Source organism: Sylvia atricapilla, chromosome 6 (assembly GCF_009819655.1).
Source record: "Sylvia atricapilla isolate bSylAtr1 chromosome 6, bSylAtr1.pri, whole genome shotgun sequence".
NCBI classification, from domain to species: domain Eukaryota; kingdom Metazoa; phylum Chordata; class Aves; order Passeriformes; family Sylviidae; genus Sylvia; species Sylvia atricapilla.
The window spans coordinates 46,903,484-46,924,156 of NC_089145.1; the positions used below are offsets into that span (position 1 = coordinate 46,903,484).

The 20,673-nt window shown below is 42.7% G+C and overlaps 1 protein-coding gene, 1 long non-coding RNA gene and 1 other non-coding gene across 3 annotated transcripts; 1 reads left to right on the forward strand and 2 right to left on the reverse strand.

Moving 5' to 3' along the window:
• Positions 1 to 3,357: 3,357 nt before the first annotated feature.
• Positions 3,358 to 7,591, reverse strand: LOC136362897 (uncharacterized). Its single transcript, XR_010743870.1, has 2 exons — positions 7,458 to 7,591; positions 3,358 to 5,754 (listed from the first exon to the last, which is right to left on the reverse strand). It is a non-coding gene; the product is annotated as an uncharacterized lncRNA (long non-coding RNA).
• LOC136363250 (small Cajal body-specific RNA 13) lies at positions 6,056 to 6,328 on the reverse strand. The gene has a single exon (XR_010743952.1). It is a non-coding gene; the product is annotated as a small Cajal body-specific RNA 13 (non-coding RNA).
• A 1,053-nt stretch (positions 7,592 to 8,644) lies between the features above and the next one.
• Positions 8,645 to 16,266, forward strand: GLRX5 (glutaredoxin 5). The gene is made up of 2 exons (XM_066321822.1): positions 8,645 to 9,081; positions 14,878 to 16,266. The coding sequence occupies exons 1-2, from the start codon at positions 8,784 to 8,786 to the stop codon at positions 15,054 to 15,056; spliced, it is 477 nt and encodes a 158-aa protein (XP_066177919.1). The 5' UTR covers positions 8,645 to 8,783; the 3' UTR covers positions 15,057 to 16,266.
• Positions 16,267 to 20,673: the final 4,407 nt, after the last annotated feature.

Below are 20,673 nucleotides of genomic sequence, written 5' to 3' on the forward strand. Positions count from 1 at the left end.
CCTCGTGTGCAGGCTTTCATGGCTCTGATTTTACTCCCTCAAACAGCTTGTACATGCTGAGTTAGAAAAATCCCACACGGGCAAACAGCAGGCATTAAGTAAATGAGCATTCAGTGCATTACCCAAACAATAAAAAACTGCCCACAAACCACACCTAAATGACAGAGGAGAGGTTAGAATGACTGCAAGCAGTGCGGAAGGGTGGAGGGGCTTCTGAAAAGGAAAGAATTGCAGCCCTAGCTCTCTTTCTTTGGAAGAATATATTTTTAGAAGCAGTTAGCCCAGCCTATAAACCAAACCACAAGTATTTAGTCAGTGAATATATAGCATTGTCAGGCATTTCCTGTGATGAACAGAATGCCCAAGAGACTGGGTGGAAAGCACCAAATACTACAAATGTAACAATGGTGTTGGCATGTTTACTACACAGGAGGGCCTGCGTGATGTCTGTAGGGTATCAGAGAACCACTTAAAATGCTGCAAGGTAGCTGCTCTCTCTCATTAGCATAACACACCCATTTATTCATGCTCATAACTGATGACAAACTAGTATTACAAGATATTAGGATGTTTTCCTTTATGTTTGCTTGGGTACAGCAATACAAAATCGTTATTCAAACAATGAGTCACATAGCAGTCAGGGTGGGAGGGACAGCATTTGTTGGCAGAGTAACATTTCTGTGCAGGATACCAGTGACATGTGTTTAGCATGAGAGGTTTCAATATTGGAGCTTCTCAGCGTTTTGTGTTGTTTTATAGCTACTAGATGTTGCACGTTGCTCGACAGAGAGCTTTTATGGGTGGTGAGGGGAGTTGCTACACAAGAACTCTCTCCTCAGTAAGGAATCAAGAACTATAAACTGTAAATGCTGATGCCAAAGCAATATATCCTCAGGAGCACTAGGCCAAGGACTACACTGGCATACCAGGCTAACTTCCTGTCTTTTATCCACCCAGAGGCCACATGGACTTAAACCCAGCATTTCACATTCTCCCTGCTGCATATGCTGGTCTCCACCTTTTGACTAAATTGGCCCCATACCTGAGCACATACTGACTACCTCCACAGAGAAGTGAAAACTATGTGCTACTGGATTAGTTCTGACACCCTGTCACTTTAACAGTACAGCCAATGTTTTTGTTGCATTAAGTTTGGCCGAAAAATAATACCCCGTTCATCCCAACTGGCCTCAGACATTAAGAGGAGCTGGGGAAAGCTGGGCTTATTCTGAGAGCAAATTCAACACTAAGGAACAGAAATGCAGAGCAAATTGGACACTGTAATTCCAATTATGCTCAATAAGAACTACCACATTTTGAAATTTACAAGTGATGTGATATACTCTAAGTCTGGTCACATCCAATGAACTCTCAATGCTGGCCTAGAAATCAAGTCCTGTTCAATTACTCTCACAGCCAGGTGCAACTGTAGTTTACTGAGCAACACACAGGCAGGATCATATTGGAAGAAAAGGCTCCAGGGAGAATTTATAGCACCTTTCACTACCTAAAGGGGGCCTCTTAGATGTGCTCTGGAAGTGTGAAGGAAGCTGCAGCAAAATGGAAGGCTGTAGGTTATGGAGGATGCAGTGCTAACTTTTGTAACTAACAGCAATGCCCCCACTGGCACTCAGCAAATGAGCCAGGAGAAGCCAAGACTCCATGAAAATCAGGATTTGAAGCCAAATCTTCTGTGTCCAATTCCACTGGATTAGGTTTTCTTCCTTACTACTCTCCACAAGTGTTTTGTTTTTTTTAACTATACAAGTTGCCAACAACTAGTTTAAGAAAATATTCTCTGAAGTCCTCTGAAGAGAGAGCAAAGCCAACTGTTGATATATGACATTCCATAATTAAAATATTTCCTTGGTTCCCTTCCCAGCACAAATACAGTTCTATTACACTAATTTCTCTGAGACTCAGTAGTCTAGAGCTACACTTCAACTTTATTAGTCTCCCTTTCCCTAGACACGACAGCTTTGTAGAACAATTTATTTAGATCTAGTCTTTTAAGGGATGGGAAACACATGCTGCACCAAACAACTGTTGTATGCCAGTGTTTAAAAGACTGTCAGTCTAGGAAGTCTTTAGTTTTACTTTCCTCTTTCCATGGCATACAGACCTTAAGTCATTCACCACAGTAGCTAAGCATAAAACAGAGCACAGATCTACTTACTCTAATTGTCTCAAACTAAAGTACAGTGACAGAAAGCAGCTGTGAGGGCATAACTTTTGTCTCCTCCTGTCTCCCAGGACCAGCAAGGATGGAAAAGAGCAAAGGGGCTACTGATAAGAAAGGGAGTCGAAGGATGATTCAGAGTGATCTGAGCATCACTGTGACAAGCAAACTGATTGTTCTGAAACTCAGAGCTTTTTCCCAGGCTGAAAAATGCTTTTGTTTGTCTGTTTAAAATGAAGTCAAACTGATTATAAAGCAGGCCTTTATACAAGACCAAGAACTGCTACAATTAAATGACACACAACCTTCATGGCCAAGTTCTTTATCCTGCAAGTTACTAGCTATGTGAGGCTGGGGAGCAATCTCAGCTGCCCTGGATATTAGCAAGGGAAGAAGGCTACTATGAAGTAGTAAAAGGAAACACTAAGTATTGCAGGATGGAAAGGTCAATCAGTGAATTGCAAGAAACTAACTTAAAGGGAGGCGTTAGAAAGCATGCCATTATTTTAAAGGAAATTTAGGAAATATGTGTATGCTTGCATTTGTGGAGAAGCTGCCTGTTCTGTGAAAGAACTGCCCTCTAAAGCACATAGTTAATAATCATCCCTAAAAAAACCTGTTTGTGTGATGGAGTTATGAGCAATAAAACCACTGCATGTGCACGGTGAGAGTAATGAAAATCACTGTATCTATATGGAGCATTTAGAAATACTCTTTGAAAAAAAAAAAAAAAAAAAAAAACAAAAAAACACAAAACCCAAACATCCCTCATCTGTATATTATTATTTCTGATTTTACAAGTTTTTAGTTAACTGCAGCAATGTAAAAATTCAAGTTTCTGGGCCACCCTTTAAGAATTTGCATTTTTACCACCCACAAGAGATACTTTGCCTCTGTTCTTCATCTCTGAGTGCACATATTACAAATGCAAGTATGCCCTACACACCCACTCCTCCTCTCCCAATTTAAGTTTCTGCTACATGTTTGGGTCTGATTTTCTTCACATCACATAAAAACTTTGCTGACCAAGTGATAAAATACAGTCTTACTGTACTCATGCACACTTTTATGACATTGATATCCATGGTCAGCAGGCAGGGATTTAAAGCACAGCAAGTTCAAAGCACCTGCTGACTTCAGAAACACACATTCCTAGAAAAAAAAGAAAGACTAAAGGCTGTGCAGAGAAAGAATCTTTATTGAAATATTGTAGTACCAAACTTAAAAACTCTTTAAGATACAAAAGACCTTATCACTAAGATTCTTCATACCAATTCCTCCTACTTTACAAATAGAGTGATGTGTGCAAAACTCTTGAATTTTTACTTGAGGAAATAGTTCATACAGATGAAACTCACATGTGATGACATGTTTGGTACTATCTGTCCTCTACCACAGAGGAGATCAAATGGCCAGTGCTATTAATTAACGCCAAGATTTTGTAACGGGACACATTCCTCAAAATTACATAGCAAAATACTGTAATTAAAAGTATGTATGTATATAAGAGGTAATGCAGAAGTGCCGAACAAGAAGGGATGTAACCACTGAGGCACCAAGCAATGAGCACTGCCCCTGTACCTCAGTGTGTAACTCCAGTCTCACCCAGACCGAAGCTGCCAGGGCCCCCTCGTGGTCACGACACACACGATAATCAGATACTCTTGTGCCTCACTGCACCTGCACGATTTTAAAATAAAGTGAGCCAATGAAAGCACCTCTGTCACTGCTGCTGTAACACAGCATGCTGGCAGACCTTAACTGGGGTGCAAGAATCTTTCTTACAGGCAGTGAGTGCCCTGGGGTTTTCCCAGCCTCACTAAAGGCCAAGACACTTCCAGCACTTCAAGTAAGTTACAATTGTACAAATTACCATTCCAGAGACCAAGACCCTGCTTCTGTGACTGGACAAAAGTGAGCACACAGGAAGCAAAGAATAGGACATGCATATAGTTACAATCCCCCTGCCTTGCCTTCTATGGCTCAGGACTTGATACCATAATGGTGTCTTTATACCTGGCAGATCAGTTTTTTCTTGAGCTTGCCCAGTCTCTTTCTAAGGCCCATGAAAGATTTTAGCACTCCTAACTCCTGGATGAAAAAAGGCAAGAGGTGTTCTCATTAGAGGTGGTATTTCTCAGTTCTGCATGGAAATAGATGCATATAAAATTATGCTTCTTCCATAATACTGAAAGACTCAAGAACTCCTACCATCTGCAAATCAGAAAGGAGGATCTAACAGATTTTCCTATGCCAGAACAGCTGCAAGCAGCTTGCTTATCCCAAAGAACAAATCTGCTCCTCTATGACAGAGGTCATACTACTTGTCCTTGCTTCAGGACAGTGTCACAACTCACGAAGTTCAGTGAGAAGAGGCACACAGTGATATCAGTGTCATTAAGAAGTAAAGGAAGTCTAACAAGTGCCGCATTTAAAGGTCCACGTTCAAGTCTGAACATGACCTTCCATTCTCTTCGTTAAATGTGGGCCCCAGACAGTTCTTGGATGATTACCATGACCCCTCTCTGCTAAAGGTATCTTTACATGGTTTAAACAAAAAAACTGCCTTAGGTCATGTTTATCCCCATCAGTTAAATTGATACAGGTAATTTTGTAAATATTCTTCACCTGTCATTTATGAAATGGACTGTTGTATTTTAAGGCTAACACAAACACCCTCTTAGGAATATGCCATAAATCCATGGATGCTATTTAATTACTTATCCAGTTGAGAAACAAACTTGCTTATAGATCTCTAGGTTAGATCCAAAACAGGAAGTTAGGTACAGTTTAGATTCCAAAATGTCTATTTCCCTGTAAAACCCCCACAGCATTGCTGTATTTCTGCTGTTTGTTGCACAACTTCTTAAAACTACCACATCTCCAAAATAACCAGGAGCTTTTCACAGATGTGTCTTCAATGCTCACAATTAGGGAGCTCAGAATTCTAAGTATATTTTAAGCATTCATAATGCTCTCAAAACTGAGGATATGTTGGTGCTGCCAGATGTTACTATGATGGTGCACTGAGATTATTTACCTGGCATGCAAAAACAGCTGGAGCTCAAGCTATCCCACTTAAAAACTCCAATAAACAAACAAAAAAACCCCACCTAAACAGAGCTCAATTGTTAGGGCACAAGAGACTTCATTTTCAGTCACTAGCACAACTCAGAATGACAGAGATATCAGACTTGAACATGAAAATGTGTTCTGTTCTGATAAGCTGAAATGAGACTTTTCTTTCTCACTAGCTAACTTATCCCTCCCCTTTTTAAAAACAAATAAAAACCTTTTTGCTGGCAGTATCATTCTTGGATGTACCTCCTTGTACACCATGCGTGAACAAACCACAAATTTATAGAGCATAATTCTGTTCTGCAGCAGAATGCCTGAAGTTAATTCAGTTTATGACTGACTGTGAGTATTTAAACCCTGCAGTTTGAATACTGGTGCTTTTATTAGTGTTTTCAAAATGAGGTGATAGGTCTTCTAACAGGAACATCAGCAAAATGTCAGGAGTCTCATGGGAATCCCATTAATATTTCTTCTGAACAGATGATTTAAATCATTATCTGGAAAACACAAGAAGTTTCACTTAGACTAATAGAAGATGGGACCAGGTGACAATTATGGTTCTAGAGTGTAAATGGATGAATTGTTTTAAGTCTTATCAGTAGGTAAATGTGTTTATCCTCTAGCTGAGTGCTGCATATTGCATAATCCAAAAGCATTTCACCATAATAAACACTTTATATTAAAGAGCATTCTGTTAAGCTTAATATCTCACAGGCTGATCTCATAAAACTACAGGGAGTACAAATTCAGTACTTCTATTTAACATAGTACTCAAGACTTCTGAGAAGCTTTCCAGCATTTTATAGCAGTTTCTTCAGTGTTCAGCAGACGTTACTCTATTTGCTAAACAATATCAGACTGCAAAATTGCTCTTACTGTTGGTAGATCAATAATGACACGGGCAGAGTCATTATCTCCGTGGCAACAGAGTGGCAACTGTTGGAGGAATATTGCGCACGCTGCTGCTGCGCTCTGGCAGTCGTGCCTCGGCTTCCTCCTGCTGCTGCTCTCCCTGCAGGCCTGGTATGCCCAGGGTACCAACAACCAAGGGCACCTCTTAGACTACAGAGGGTTCAACTACCGTGTTCAAGCTGTGGTTACACGATTTCTGAATGAATATATTCTCACAAGGGTTTATTACATTGGACTGATGTCTTTATGTTACTTATTTTTAAAGGACCATCCCTTTGTAGAAATAGCTAGGATGAAATTCAAGTAGGTAAATACCACAGTATTCTCTTCATAGCCTAATATTTTGTTGAAAGAAAACGTTTAGTTGTCTTTAAGAATAAAAAGATACCTTTCTTGTCAATCAATTTTTATTTCATTACATTTTGACTCCCCAGGATCTAAAAGCCATGGGAGTCTTTATATTTGATTAAAATTAAAAAGAGACCACTTGGGATATTACATTTAACACTTGTTATGTCTCTGTATATTGAAACAGTCCAACAAATAGGAAAACATACTTTTGCTCTGCATAAGTTACTGCAGCTCCATCTAGCATGAACAGGACATTCTTTTTTTTTTTCATTCTGCACAACCTTCACTATGTTAATCACAACATATTAATTTGCAGAAAGCAAACACTCGTCTGTGTCTTGATGACCATGGCTGAGCTAGCCTTTTGATGTTTTGTCGAAGGCAAAACATACCAACTCACAAAATACATGGTGTTCATCAGCAACACAACATATGAACTATGCCTTCAGATTAAACATGGAAAGTATTTAAAAGTAGATAAATAAATCTACTTTTAAATACTGCAGCAACACTGTTCTTTTCATAACTCACATGGGATGACAAAGGGCAAGTTTGCAACAAGTCCCTTTAGAATCTGTTCTTAATAAATATAAATAAAAGGCAACAGAAGCCATCCTGAGGACAGCTTCCAAAAAGTTAAAACGAAGATGTCACTCAAGCATCAGCCAAACTCCACAAAATACAATCAGACAAGCACTCTTCTGAATGTTGAAAACAAGCTGGTCTTATTTGCAAAGCTCTCACAAGAACAGAACTGGATGGTAGAAGTTCTTTTCCTTACAAATGTAAATATGACAAATGGTCATTAACATACCGAAAGTCCAGATGCTACATCTGCAATATAAATTATTGCTCAAAATGCACTGTGACTTGTTATTTGTGAGAGACTTTGTATTTGAGTTAAAAGGAAAACTATTCAACATTTTCTTCTACTTACAGGATAGGCCCTGCTGCTTTAGGAGACCGCCACGCTCTGCGCCAAGTTCTTGGAAAGAATACGGCGTCTGCCCAGGAAACCAAGGAAAACTGGCTGTACATACGGCCGTCTGCAGGACACGTTCCAAATCCAGCACTTCTCTGGCTAACATGAGGCAGCTCTGCCCTTGCTCCAGCACCGACTGAACCATCCTTTTGCACAGGCAGCCAGCCAGCCCCATCTTGCTCCTATTTTCCCATCCCGCTGCTACCCCTGGCAGCTGCTCGGGTGACAGGTCAAGCTGTGCAAAACTACTCGGGTCTCCCCGCTCAGCACCAAAGCCGAGCATGCAAACCACCGCTGCTTTCTCAGGGACAAACCGCCTGCTTCATCCCATCAAAGCTCAACCAAACCCGCGCAAATGAACGCAGTCAAACCGGTCCCCGGACACAGCCAAAGCCGGGAAGGAGACAGACCCATGGAGCTCTTTGCCAGCTGCCCACGTACAGCCTCCACCGCCTACGGGGATAGAAGCTGCCGATTGAACGGCGCTGCTCGTCCGAGAGCGGCTTCCCCGCCGCCACTCGCGCCCCGGGCACGCTTCAGCAGCGCGGCTTCATCCCGCACAGCCGGCGACACTCCAGCGCAGCGGCTCCATCAGCCCCTTCTCCACGGATTTCCCCGGACCCTCAGACAGCCCCGGCCCGAGGGAGCTCCACCACCGCCTGCACCATCACACGGCCGGCGGGATAAAATCCAGACCCCGCCCGAGGGCCGGCGGCGCCGGCGTGGCCCGGGGGTCTTCGAGGGCCCCCAGGCCCAAAGAGAGAGACTGAGCACAGCGGCGGCCCCGCGGCAAGGCCGCCCCGCCTGCTGCTCGGCCCTCCGCTGCCCCGCGGAGGGGACGGTGGGGGCGCGGGAGGGGAAGCGCGGCCCGTCCATCCCGGGGACGGCGCCGGGCCCGGGCAGGAGGAGCGGCAGCTCCCGACGCGTGCCGCCGCTACCCGGAAACGGAAGGCCCCTCAACGCCAATCGCCCGCCCGAGCATCCGAGAAAAGCCCCGCCCCGGGGCAGTTTGACCAATCGCGTCTGCGGGGGGGCGGAATTAACCCATCCACGTTGGATTGACAGGTCCCCCTCCCAATGCAGCCGCAGCGGCTCTGTTCTCTCCACTAGGAAAGCGAAGCCACCTCAGGGTAGCTGGGTGGGACAAGTCCCACTGTATCCCAGCGCTATTGGCTGTGGTTGCTGATTGGCGGGAGCCTGCGCCTATGCGGGGGAAGCTCTCCGGCGACCGGCCGCGCCGTGCGCCAATGGGCGGGCGGTGCGGAGCGGTGCGGAGGGGCGATGAGAGCGGCGGTGCGGACGGGGTGGCGGATCGGGGCCGCCGCTCTACGGGCCCGGGCCGGGCGGCCGCTCAGCCAGGCGGCCGGGGAGAGCGGCGGGGCTGAGGGCGGCGGCGGCTCGGGGTCGCGGGAGGCGGTGGAGCGGCTGGTGCGGGAGCACCCGGTGGTGGTGTTCATGAAGGGCAGCCCGGCGCAGCCGCTCTGCGGCTTCAGCAACGCCGTGGTACAGATCCTGCGACTGCACGGCGTGGAGGATTACCGCGCCCACGACGTGCTGCAGGACCCCGACCTCCGCCAAGGTCAGCGCCGGGCCGGGCCGGGGTCACCTCTGGGTGCCGCCTCCCGGGGCCTGTGCAGCCCAAGCCGGCTCCCGGTGGGGGGCAGAGCCGGGGCCCGTTCCCTGTGGGAAGGGCCCTCGGAGCCGCCGGGAGGTCGGGCTTGTCTTAACGCCGCTGACCTCGGGCACTGTGGGAGCGGCCCCTGCCCGCTTGTCCCGCCCGTAACTTGCCTGTTCTTGCTGTATTGGGTGGGCTGGGTTGGTCTCTGTTCTTTCTTAACGAGGCAGCATCGTGGGGAGAAGGTGAGCGGAGCTGGGGAAGGATCTGGAGCGCACGTCCTGTGAGGAGCGACTGAGGAGGGAGTTCGGCGGCGTTAACCCTGGAGGGGAGCCATGGTGGATGGCACGGGTGACCTTACTGCTCTGTATAACTACATGAAAGGAGGTTGTAGGCAGGTGCGGATCGGGCTCTTCTCCCAGGCAGCAAGCGACAGGACGAGAGGACAGTCGTTGGTTGTGCCAGGGGAGTTTTAGGCTGGATACTGCGAGGGATTTATTCACATGAATGGTGATTAGGCATTGGGGTGCGCTGACCATGGGAGGTGGTGGAGTCGCCGGCCCTGGAGGTGCTAAAGGAAAGACTGAACGTGGCACGTAGTGCCATGGTCCAGGTGACAAGGTGGTGTTCAGTCATGGGTTGGACTCGATGGTCTCAGAGGTCTTTCCTAACCTAATTAATTCTGTGATTCTGTTTGGGTGTTAGTAGAACTAGAAGTGTGTCACAGAGATGTGCCATTGAGGTTGCTGCCCAAACACCTTGGTTTGGTTTTTGTGACCCTCCCCGTGTTCATGAAGTCTGAGTTATCAGCACAGTGCAGTTGTGTGTGCAGGGTGATGCTTGGAGATTGGGCTCTTGGTGCCACACTGCCTTGCCTGGCTCGGAGATAGAGAGACCCCTGATACCAGTTCTTGTCTTCCCGGTGAACAGTATGGTGGAATTTCATGTATGGCTTGGGCTTGTACTACTTGATTCCCAGCTTGTACTGCCTGCTGGGATTCTCTTGATAAAGTACAAATTTATGCTAATAATTTGCATAAGAAATACTTCATAATAGTTTCACCACTACTGCACAAGTGGTAGTAGCTATTCTGTATAAGGTTTTGTTGCCAGTTACAGAAAGCTAGTAATCAGTTCTAGTAAATGCTTTTCATCTTTCCCTCTGCAATGTCCGTAGCTGACTGTTGAGTTCTATGTGGTTATTTGATAAAGTTCTGAAACAAAAAAAATTATATACAAGTACATAGTAATTAGTCTTGTAGGTGTGTGGCATTAACAGTTCTTGCCCAGAATACACTAAAATACACTGTAAAGCCACATGCTGGCATGTATCAGGTGACTTTGTTCTCCTTTGCTTTTGGTGTCATCTGACTAACTCAGTATTTCATTAGCTCTTAGCTAGAAGGCTGATTTTTCCAGTCCTTGTTTGCTTTTCAATTCACAACTATAATAGTTGGTCTAGTATAAAAGCTTGGAATTTCTGTGTAATGACATCGTTCGTTATTGAAGGTTGATTTTGTTCAAGTACAAAAACTCCTCTGCCTTTGCAAGTGAACGAATAATGGTAATTTTCTAAACTTTGTGTATCTGAATTTATTAATTGTACAGTTTACTAGAACAAACTCTTTATCTCTTCCCACAACTCATAAACTAAAAAGGAGGAAGCAAAACCCTGGAATCAAACCATCAGCATTTCATTTTGGTTGAGGGGGTTCTTCTGAGCTTCTGAATGGGGAGTTCATTTATAAGTTATAGCCTCTGAGCACTTGACCATGTAAATAGATAGTATTTTCTTTTGTGTAGCTTAAATTTTTCCTCTACATGATCTTGGCTTGTGCTAGTTATTGAGAGAGGTTATTGCTCTCTTGGCTACCAGAGCTATAAATTGAAATTAGTGTCTTGATCCAGCCCTCCAGTGTCTAAGCTACATAGAATGCAGTTACAGAGTGTACCCTTGCACAATATCCCGCTGGTTCTCAGGTGCTTAAAGAAGTTGTTCTGTTCCTTTCCATGCATCAGCTTTGACACTTGTCCAACTGTGCAGAGGGCCAGCTCAGTTTATTAACTGGATCACTGGGCCTGCAAGTTGGAGTAGCAGTCTGTACTGTGAGCTGAGTGCCAGAGCCAGCATGAAGAATGGAGCCTTGAAGAGTTGGGGAACGACACAGCTGTTTTCAAGGGCAGCAGAATTCTTGTAGTGCTTCAACTGTATTACCTCCTGCACCCCGAAAAGCCAGGATGTGCCTGCTCCCGTGGGTGGCAATCTCTGACAGGGGAGAGGACAGGCCTGCTCAAAGTTGTAGTTCTCTAAGTTGCGAACTGTATTTCAGCAGTGACTGTTGTGGCCTCGAGTGCCAAACAGGTCTGAGCATGTGAGCCTTTCCTAGGCTCTCTCTGTGAACCTAGTCTGCACTGCAAGCAGGGGGGCTGGTGAGGGAGTGTTTCACAGGCTTTAGCTGTGAAAGTATCAAGAACATCAACTGATCTGCAAGGAGATTGCTGTATAAGATCTGGCCACCCACTTTGTGTACATCTGAACCTAACTTCAGTGTTTGAATATATGTGTGCTTATACATTTGTAGTAGAGACAGGCTGTTGGAGAATTCAGGCATGTCTGGATTGCTTGTTGGTTTCTTGCCTCTATCTATTGAAACACCTTATTTTTAGCTAGGTATAGTTCAATCGGTGAAACGTACCTAGAGCTAAAATATGACAAGCTGTAAAGCTAAAACAACTCCCCTGCTTGCCTCTTTACCTAAAAACTCAGATCTGTGAGACTAAAGTTATTGGTACTTCATGTGATCTGAGTTTAGGCTGAAGATACACTTCCCTGACACAAATCCTTCCTTATTAAAGCTGGTTTAGAAGACTGTGCCACTCTGTTGGGCTCCATGGCAATTCAGGTCTTCTAAGTCGGCTCTCAGCTGATGGACAGCATTAGACTGGTTCCAGTCTCTGAGGCAGAGAAGTTTGGGATTACATACTGGAAAATAGGTGGTTTAAACTGCTGGGGTAGTTCACTCTCAGATTATTTTCTTTGTTATCTCTACATTATCTGGGCATGGGATGCTTCCAAGCTGGTGTTCTTGATCCTTTCTCCCACCCTTGGCTAGCCTTCCCTCAGTAAAGCTTGTATCAGTGCTAATGGTACTCAGGCTTGGAATTGACTGCGCAGGGAAGTGTTGGAATCTCTGTCCCTGGAAGTGTTTAAAAGGCATGTGGACATGACACTTGGGGGTATGGTTTCCTGGTAGATGATGGTGCCAAGTTAACAGTTGGATTCTATGATCTTAGAGGTCTTTTCCAACATTAATGATTCTGTGATGTCCATGAAAATGTGTTGCTTTTCTGGAGCAAGTGTGGTAGAAATGAATGTTGTTTGAGTCAGTTCTCTGATGTGGCTCATCCTTCGTTAGTGCCAATGCTGCCAAGAGAGGCTGAGAGTTGGAGCTGGGGAGAGGGGTGGGAATGTGCTGGGTACCTGTTTCAGTAGCTCTTTGCACCGATCCTGGTTTCACAGTTACTTTAAATGTGCTCCCACAGCTGTCAGACTGAACTCCTGACCCGTGAGTGTGTTGTTCCAAAGTAAACAGTGGTTCAGAGCAGAAGCTGCAGCTTCTGAAGTACAGTAGGGAATCAGTCTGCAGCGGGGGATGGAGATCCCTTGGGATGTTCGAAGGAATCATCACAAAAGTGTATCCCTAGGGCAGCAAGTGCTGCCCAGGCTAACTTGCTTTGAGACCACTGCAGCAGTGTCAGGCACTGCACCGAGGTGAGGCTTGGGTGGCCAGTGCAGGGAGCATTCAGTTTGTGACCTGGGAGAGCCCCAGCAAAAGGCATTTAAAGCAGCTTGTCCAGCACATGAAATGCAGCACACAGAGCAAATGAGCTTGATGGTATTCTTATTTTTATCTGAAGCTGGGTAGGTCCTTGAAAGTACTATCAGTTGTGTGCAGTTGGGTCCTTGAAGAAAATATTTCTGTGAAAGAATTACTGGTGTAAACATTGCCTTGGAATGCTCATTAGCAGTAGGTTTATTATGCAGAGCCCTTGGTTCTCAATTCATGTTTACCATTGCAGTATCTTAAATGAGCCCTAATTTGTATCTGCAGTGGCCTTAGACCAGGATTATCCTTCGCATGTCTTAATCATGGACACAGTTTTTCACTGAAACTTTGATGGGTTAAAAGACATTTAGGAGAGTTTATGCAGTTTTGAGTACTCAAAGGCCAAAGAGCATTTAAGGAAAGTATTGCTAAGTGCAAGTTGACACTAAAGCTTAAAAGTCCTGCAAACTAAGGAAGAAGTTACAAGTGAAGATGGAGGTTAGATGGTTGTGGGTTCCTTTTGGCCTTAATTTATATGCTAAGCTTTTAGTTCGGGCTTACAAAACATGGGCTGTCCATGCACAAAATCTGAAGTCAGAATAAAATCTTAGCTGACATATGTAGTGGTTAGGAACACTTAGTTCCCAACAATCTTTTTTTCTCAGTTGCTATTGTTTTAGTGGATATTTTAAGCATGTTGTATTTTGCTAAGGGGAATTATTTAGCTATATTGCATCTTTTATACATTGAAGTAGCAATCCCACTGTATTTTTTTGCACATATACATATTTATTAAAAAAGAAAGTGGTTTGCATTCCAATAAAGCAAGCATAATTTCCTTACATGGTTATTTTTTTACCTCAAGTATTTTGGGGTTTGCTCTTTTAGTCTCTAGAGACGAAAATGTTTTCTAAGGGGAAAACAAGTTCTCTTGTGCTCTCAACTACTCAGGTCTAATAGTTGGTGGTGGGGGCTTGGCTTCCAAGGTAAGTGGGCTCTGATGTTTTGAGAAGGTACCTCTGTAGGTTTAAGTTTGCTTTATGGGCTTTCATGCCTTTGGCGGAAAAATTCTAGGTACTGCATGTTGAAAATACATAAAAATGTTGAATTCAAAATGTGTCATCTAATCAAATGCTTGTGGTTGTGCTATAAAAATAAGCAGCAGTAGGTTTTAGCTATTTCCTCTGCCACAAAAATAATGGCTTTGTGTGAAGGGTCATTTAAAAAGTGGCAAATTAGATACAAAGATTCTTCTGTGTGATGTCTAAGGGTGAGCTGGTTTCAGTGTGTATCAGCTGATCAGTTTATATTTTTGGGTGGTCTTATATCTGTCTTCTGTGAAGTATATTTTTAAACTTTAATTCTGTATTTCTTAATTGTAACTTGAGGTATGTTTTGTCAAATGAGTACTTCCAAATGAGTTCTTCCGCCTTTGTGCCCCTCCCATGTGCTGTAAGGTCTGGCATTGAAAGATAAAGGAATTTGAAATTCATAAGGCCTCTACAGGGCCAAATGTATCTTGCAATTGAAATTGCAGGAATAAGTGTAACTGTATGAGTTCAGGATATTTTAAAGTCCCTTTGGGAAATATAACAGAAAAGTAATCAGTTCTCAGTATTTTTCAATACTTCTCATTTCTGTAATTGATTGAAAGAGTCAGGCTTTTTGTTGGGAGTAAAAAGAGATGTGTTTTTCCACTTCCTGCTGACTCCTTATCTTTCAACCCACATCTTTGAGTTGGGATGAGAAACAAACCTGATTAATATAGGTTTTTTTCTGATAGTGCTCCTGTTACATAGATATCTTTTTGCCTTTATTAGAAAGAAATTTGGATATCAATGGCAGAGTCAGGTGGAAGCAATGCATTCCTTTTAAAATACCATTCTATTAAGAGAAGGGGGAAACCTTTAATATTTTTTTTTTCCTTTTGCAGGAATAAAAAACTATTCTAACTGGCCTACCATCCCACAAGTGTACCTCAATGGTGAATTTGTTGGTGGCTGTGATATACTCCTCCAGATGCATCAGAATGGAGATCTTGTAGAAGAGCTGAAGAAACTAGGAATCCGTTCAGCGCTTCTGGATGCAGAAAAAGACCAAGAGAAAAAGTAAAATAAGCAAAAAAAGATGCTGTGACAGGAATAAAGCAAATCTTTGATAAGAACTTGTTACCCATAAAGCCTTACGTACTTTAGGTCAAGGAAGGCATCTCTTTGAACTGACACTAAGTGAATGTCTCTTAGCTCATGGTAAATGTAGTGATCTTGGTATTTTGATTTATGGGTATTTTGAAAATTTGAGTATAACCACTGCACTGTAAAGCAAATGTTTGTGAAAATTTGTGTTTTAAAAAAGATCACTTCTAAAAGCGCTCTTCATTGAGGTGGGAGTAAACCAAAAGAACTAATAATATTTTTGTGGATTTTATGTGTGTGATTCTCTGTTCTTTGATACATGAACCTATACAAACAGCATTTGCATTCCCGTGCTTCTCTTGAAAAAGCATTGAGTAATAGTGCATCTGTTTTTCTGTTTAACTCCTGGTGATAAGACTTCCTGAGAGCCTGTAAAACCTGTGTAATCACATACAATATAGGAGAAAAACAGTTTTCCAACAATATAGGAGAAAAAAGATTGTATGAGAGTGCATGAAATATACTTTTATTCCAATGGGTAAAAATAAACAGAACTTGTACAAAAACATGTATAGTGGTCATTATTACTTTGTAACTTTCTGATGGCTTTTAAAACTGCTAAGACTTGTGCCTAAATATTTTATAAAACCTTTTCTACCTCTTGCAAAACAGCTTTTCCCCTGCTTATATACTTTGTGTATGGCAGTTCTGTGTCAGTGCTAAAATTGTCATTGGGAATTGTTTGGGGCTTCAGTATTCTAGCTTCAGTATTCCTGAAATAGTACAGGAGAATACTTCAGTTATTACTGTAATCTTGTATTATTTGCTTGTTATCTTTTTATATCTGTTGTGTTTCCAAGTGTTTTCTCCTGACTGATGTGCTCAGGAGAATATAGTCTTCAAATGTGGGATTTACAGATGAGACATTCATGTGGGTGAGTGCAGCAGAGAGGTTACTGAAAGATAAATATTTATTTGTGGAAAGTCTCTGAAGTGTTCAGTACCTACCTAACCACATTTCTCTAAATAAAAAAAAATATATTAAGCAGTGTAGCTTCAGCTCTGTGACAATACTGCTAAGGTTAAAAGCTAACCTAGCTATTTTTGATTGCAGTTTAATTATTACAAACCAGTCTGCATGTGAATTAGGCAAATGGTTGGAAATAAACTGTTTTATGTTGATTGTCTACAGTAGTTGCTCCTTATTTTAAATGTCTAATGAAACTGATACTACTTTTGATTTGAAGCCTAAGATGTTTTCCACTGCATAGGATATGTGTCCTGGCGAAAGAAGAAATTATAAATGGTCAGTGAAAGGACTGGAACCTGTAGACAGGAGAGATTTGATGCAAGTTCTGGTTCTAAATCTCTCCTGCCCACTTGAGCAAGCAGTGGAGAAACTATATTAGAACATTCTGCACAGGATTTGCCAAACTGCTATCAGTGAGCTTGCTGTATAGTTGTAATGCAGTCAGGGTCAGCAGGACTGAATAGAGCGTGTGTGTTGTGTGTATTCACTTGGCCACCACAGCAGGTCTGTGGGGGCCATGTATGACTCTGTGCAGGAGGGACTTCCACCTGGGGCAGTCACTTGGGGCTGTAGGGCATGGAGGTGTGTGTGCAAGCTTTTTTCTGCTCATGTGCCACATCACATCATGCAAAGCTTAAAGTATTGATGAAGGTTTGTTCTGAGCATTTGAATTCAGAGTAAATGAACTTGGTTATGGCTAACCACAAGTAGTTTTTTGCCATTCTGAATGTAAAGCAATGTTTAGAAAAAACATTTCAGAAGTCTGGTTATTTGTGTCAACCTATTGAAATGAATGTACCCAGTAAACAAAAAGGTAATGAAGAAAATTTAATTATTTTCTGCTTCAATAGTTAACTTTTAGTGTGACTACTAAATAAATCTGTTTAAAAAATTCCCCAAATGTGCTGTTTCACAGTTCTCTAGTTTTCTGCACAATCTGAATATTTTCAAGTAACATCTGCCAGCAATTTAATATAAAGGGAACTTCAACATTGTCAGGTAGTCTTTATCCTCTATGCAGCAAAATTTTTCTCCCAGCATGAGTTCCTGCTTTTAAAAACCATGGAAGTTTTTCTGCTTTCTGTACTTTCTCTCCCTCTTTAGATTTTAATTTTTTGATTAAACCATTGCATACCATACATGGTAATGTTTATAGCAATCTTTACCTGACTGGAACGTTATTGAGCAAGTAAAAGCAACAGTGATTCCATAAAATGTGTGTGACAGCCACAGTGGGGAATGAAATTGGGACTTCTGCCTGCATTCCCATGCAATCCATAGATTTTCAGCCAATGCGTGCATAAGCAGTCATTCTACATTTATAAAAATGGTAAGAATGTTAAACCAGCTGCAATAAAAAAAAAATTACCATCTATGTAAATTGTAGACTTTGGATGCTTACAAAGAGCTTTATTTTGTTGATTGAGAGTATTTCCCCCAAGAAATTACTTCTAGGGGATCATTTTAGAAGATGGGCAGTGTTGTGCACTCTGCTCATCATCCTCTGCTGTCCCTCAAACTAGAGGAGAAAGAGAGCATGTGCTTCCTATCTCAAAAGGGTGCTACAGATAAATGGATTTTTGAGGAAAAATCCCATGCCTCCCTCGAGGAGAGATTTGTACCTGCTTTTCTCATGCTTTTAGGTAGGGGAAGAAGGCAATTGATAATACTGGAGTATGGAGTGACAACCAGTGAGTGTGCTGAGCTAATGCTGGGGGGCTGGTCCCAGCTAGAAGGATCCATAAGGAATCTGTGGTCAGGAGGATAGGACAGGTTCTGTGGAGGAAAGGGTGACTTCTCCCCAGGAGGAGCAGCTTGTCACAGGAGGTGAGGGAGGGGATGGGGGAAGCTGCTACAACTGCTGTTCTTCCTGGGTTCCTCTTCCTAAAATGAAGACCCAAGAGGTAATGGTGGCCAAGAGCTTGCCTTGGGAAGGCTGACTGGAGTTCCTGAGGAGAGCCAACAGCGAAAACGGGGACCTGCCCTTGCCATCTTGGGTGAAGAGAGGCAAAACTGCCTGGGCTAGAGTTCGGTCTGCTGTGGTAAGGATAGGGCAGGTGGCAGGGCTGTGCAGGAGCGTTGCCACCTTCTATGGATCAAGGTCGGGTGTGTGGAGCTGCCAGTCCCATTCCTGCTCTTTGTGTTCTTGTGTGTTGTGCCAGGCAAGAATTCCAGCTGGCTGCTCCTCTGGTGAGATGCTGCTGGATTCATCTGGGTTGGATTATCCTGCTGAGAGCTTACGGTGAGATACTTGAGAATGCATGTAAACTTATGGGGGATTGTTATTTTATTATGGGTTTGTAGTATGAGCGTTTGCCAAACTGGAAACCATTACTGTCATTATTTACATTTTATTGTGAGGCTGCCCTTGGTGTTGCTGCTGTGCTAAAAGGCTGAACTGAGTGGATCAACCTAACCACCAGATCATAAAGTAAGATAGTCTTTTGGATTTGCTAGCAGTTCACACCTCTTAGATAAGATAATATCTTATCTATATTATTATAGATAAGATAAGGTCCTTTGGTTTAAGCAAATGAGATTGTTCATATTCCAAAGCTGATCTACTGTCTTAAACCTTCACCAAAGTGGACTCTAAGGTTTCTTTGTTCTTCTTGAGCAAGAAGAAGAAAACCCTGGTGAGAAGCAGAAGGAAGCAGGTTGCAAACACTTGCTATTGTGCTGCTAATTTTGTGTTGGGAGCATTAAAACCAATTAACATAAAAGTTGTTTTCCTGAGAAAACAGCTGTTACAGCTCAGCTCATATTAAGGGATTACATGGCAAGTATTTCTCAGCAAGTGTGTTTCTCAGCCATAATGACTTGCCTTAATTTTGCTAGCAAAATTTGGACATGGTCAATATTCTTAATTGCTTGTCTGTTCTGAAAAAATAACTATACCATCTAAATGCCCTGAAATACTTGAGTGCCTTTTTTTAGGTATGACAAACATACATGTAGGCTTATTTTCATGTTCTCTGGTTCTCTTTGAAAAGTAGGCTAGAAATCTTGGCAGGACTTTTCTGGAGTCTGTCCATACCAGTGAAGTGCATAGCTTGAGAACATGAAATCAAAGAATTGTACCAAGGAAAATATCTCCTGAGTTGTCACCAAGAATATCAGTAAGACCCTGGCAGTCTCTGCATCTAAGAAGGGCAACATTAAAAAGCAGAGCTGGCAGCCTGATCAATAAATCCCTGTCTAACCTGATTTGCATGTCCCTTCTGCAGAAAACAGGTCTTCTTACACTGGGTTGTTCAATATCCATGTTACAGGACTGTGGAAGAAAAAACCACGTATTAGTTACAAAATGTGTGTCACCTGTAAGTTAAGGAATCTGTGAGCAGAGGTGGATAGACAATAAGGAATGGTAAGGAGAGTGGAAAGGGTCTGGATTTTTAATGGTGCTGAGTGGTAGGTCAAGCTTGTTTTTTGGCTGAAAGAGTTGAGATGAATAGACTGCTCTGTAAAGGGCTGTGGTTCATTATCTAGTTTTGGCTTTTTCTTTGGGATGCTGCTTGTTTTGTTTAATAGCTCTGTCAAAGCAGTGGTGTCTCTGATGTGACCTGATAATGGCTATAGAAACTCCTCACCGATTTAAACACTTGAGGCCTTTCCTGGAATCACCCAGGGAAAGCAGGTTTTAGTTACACAGAAAATAGGACTAAAATGGCTAAGTGGGTTCAGGCTTTATTTTCAACAATTTTTTTCAATCATCCAACTTCTCATTTTGCCTTGTTTCTCTGAACTAAGGGAGTAGGCCAGGAGCAAAGGGTTTTAGTTAGAAAGACCATGGTACTCCATAAAATCCACGGTAGTCATAGGGTGTAACTGAGATGAATGCGCCGTGCTGTATGTAATCAACAAGCATTTCTATCTTCCTAGTTTTGAGGATCACACCTTAATTGGACCATAGAAATACTGGCAGAACAGCAGGCTGCTGGCTTATACTCCCCTTTCAAGAAGAAACAAAACCCTTTAAGGATGACTTTTATTCTCAAATGACAATGTTTGAAGACATTTAGAATCAGAGTAAATAAACAAATTAAACTTGCTAAAGATGGAGGGAGTCACTAGAAACTTTTTTTAGCTGTAGAAATACATGTTATAATCTCCACAGGACCTGGTTTACCTTAAGTACCTGCAGCTGGTGATGGTTTATAATTACCAAAGAAGAATCCAAAGGACAAGTTCCATATGAATTTTGAAACAACTTTGCCACTAAAAAGATGTTTAGCAAACAACAGAGAAAAGAGTTTTTTCCTTTTCACTGTGCAGCATGCACACAAAGCCATGAGACTGCTCCTGTTCAGCAGGTGCAGGCATGGGTGTCTGTGTTTATAGTTACACGCTAACGTCTAATTTAAAGCTTGCACAAGGGACTTACTGAGCATCTTTTAAAGATGAGCTTCTGTAAAATCTTGCCAGACGTTTAAGAGTAAATTTAGCTAAAACAGGCTTTGGATGAGTATTGAATTAAAAAAAAAAAATCATTGACCTAAACTTTTTTGGCTTATTATATAAGCCTTCAAGGTGTGAAGGATTTTATCTACAATTTAGCCTCAAA

What these genes read in the sequence shown, in the direction of transcription:
- GLRX5 (XM_066321822.1), top strand. Translation starts at nt 8,784, where the DNA reads ATGAGAGCGGCGGTGCGGACGGGGTGGCGGATCGGGGCCGCCGCTCTA. An exon ending in GGACCCCGACCTCCGCCAAG is followed by an intron (nt 9,082 to 14,877) that starts GTCAGCGCCGGG and finishes TTCCTTTTGCAG; the next exon opens with GAATAAAAAACTATTCTAAC.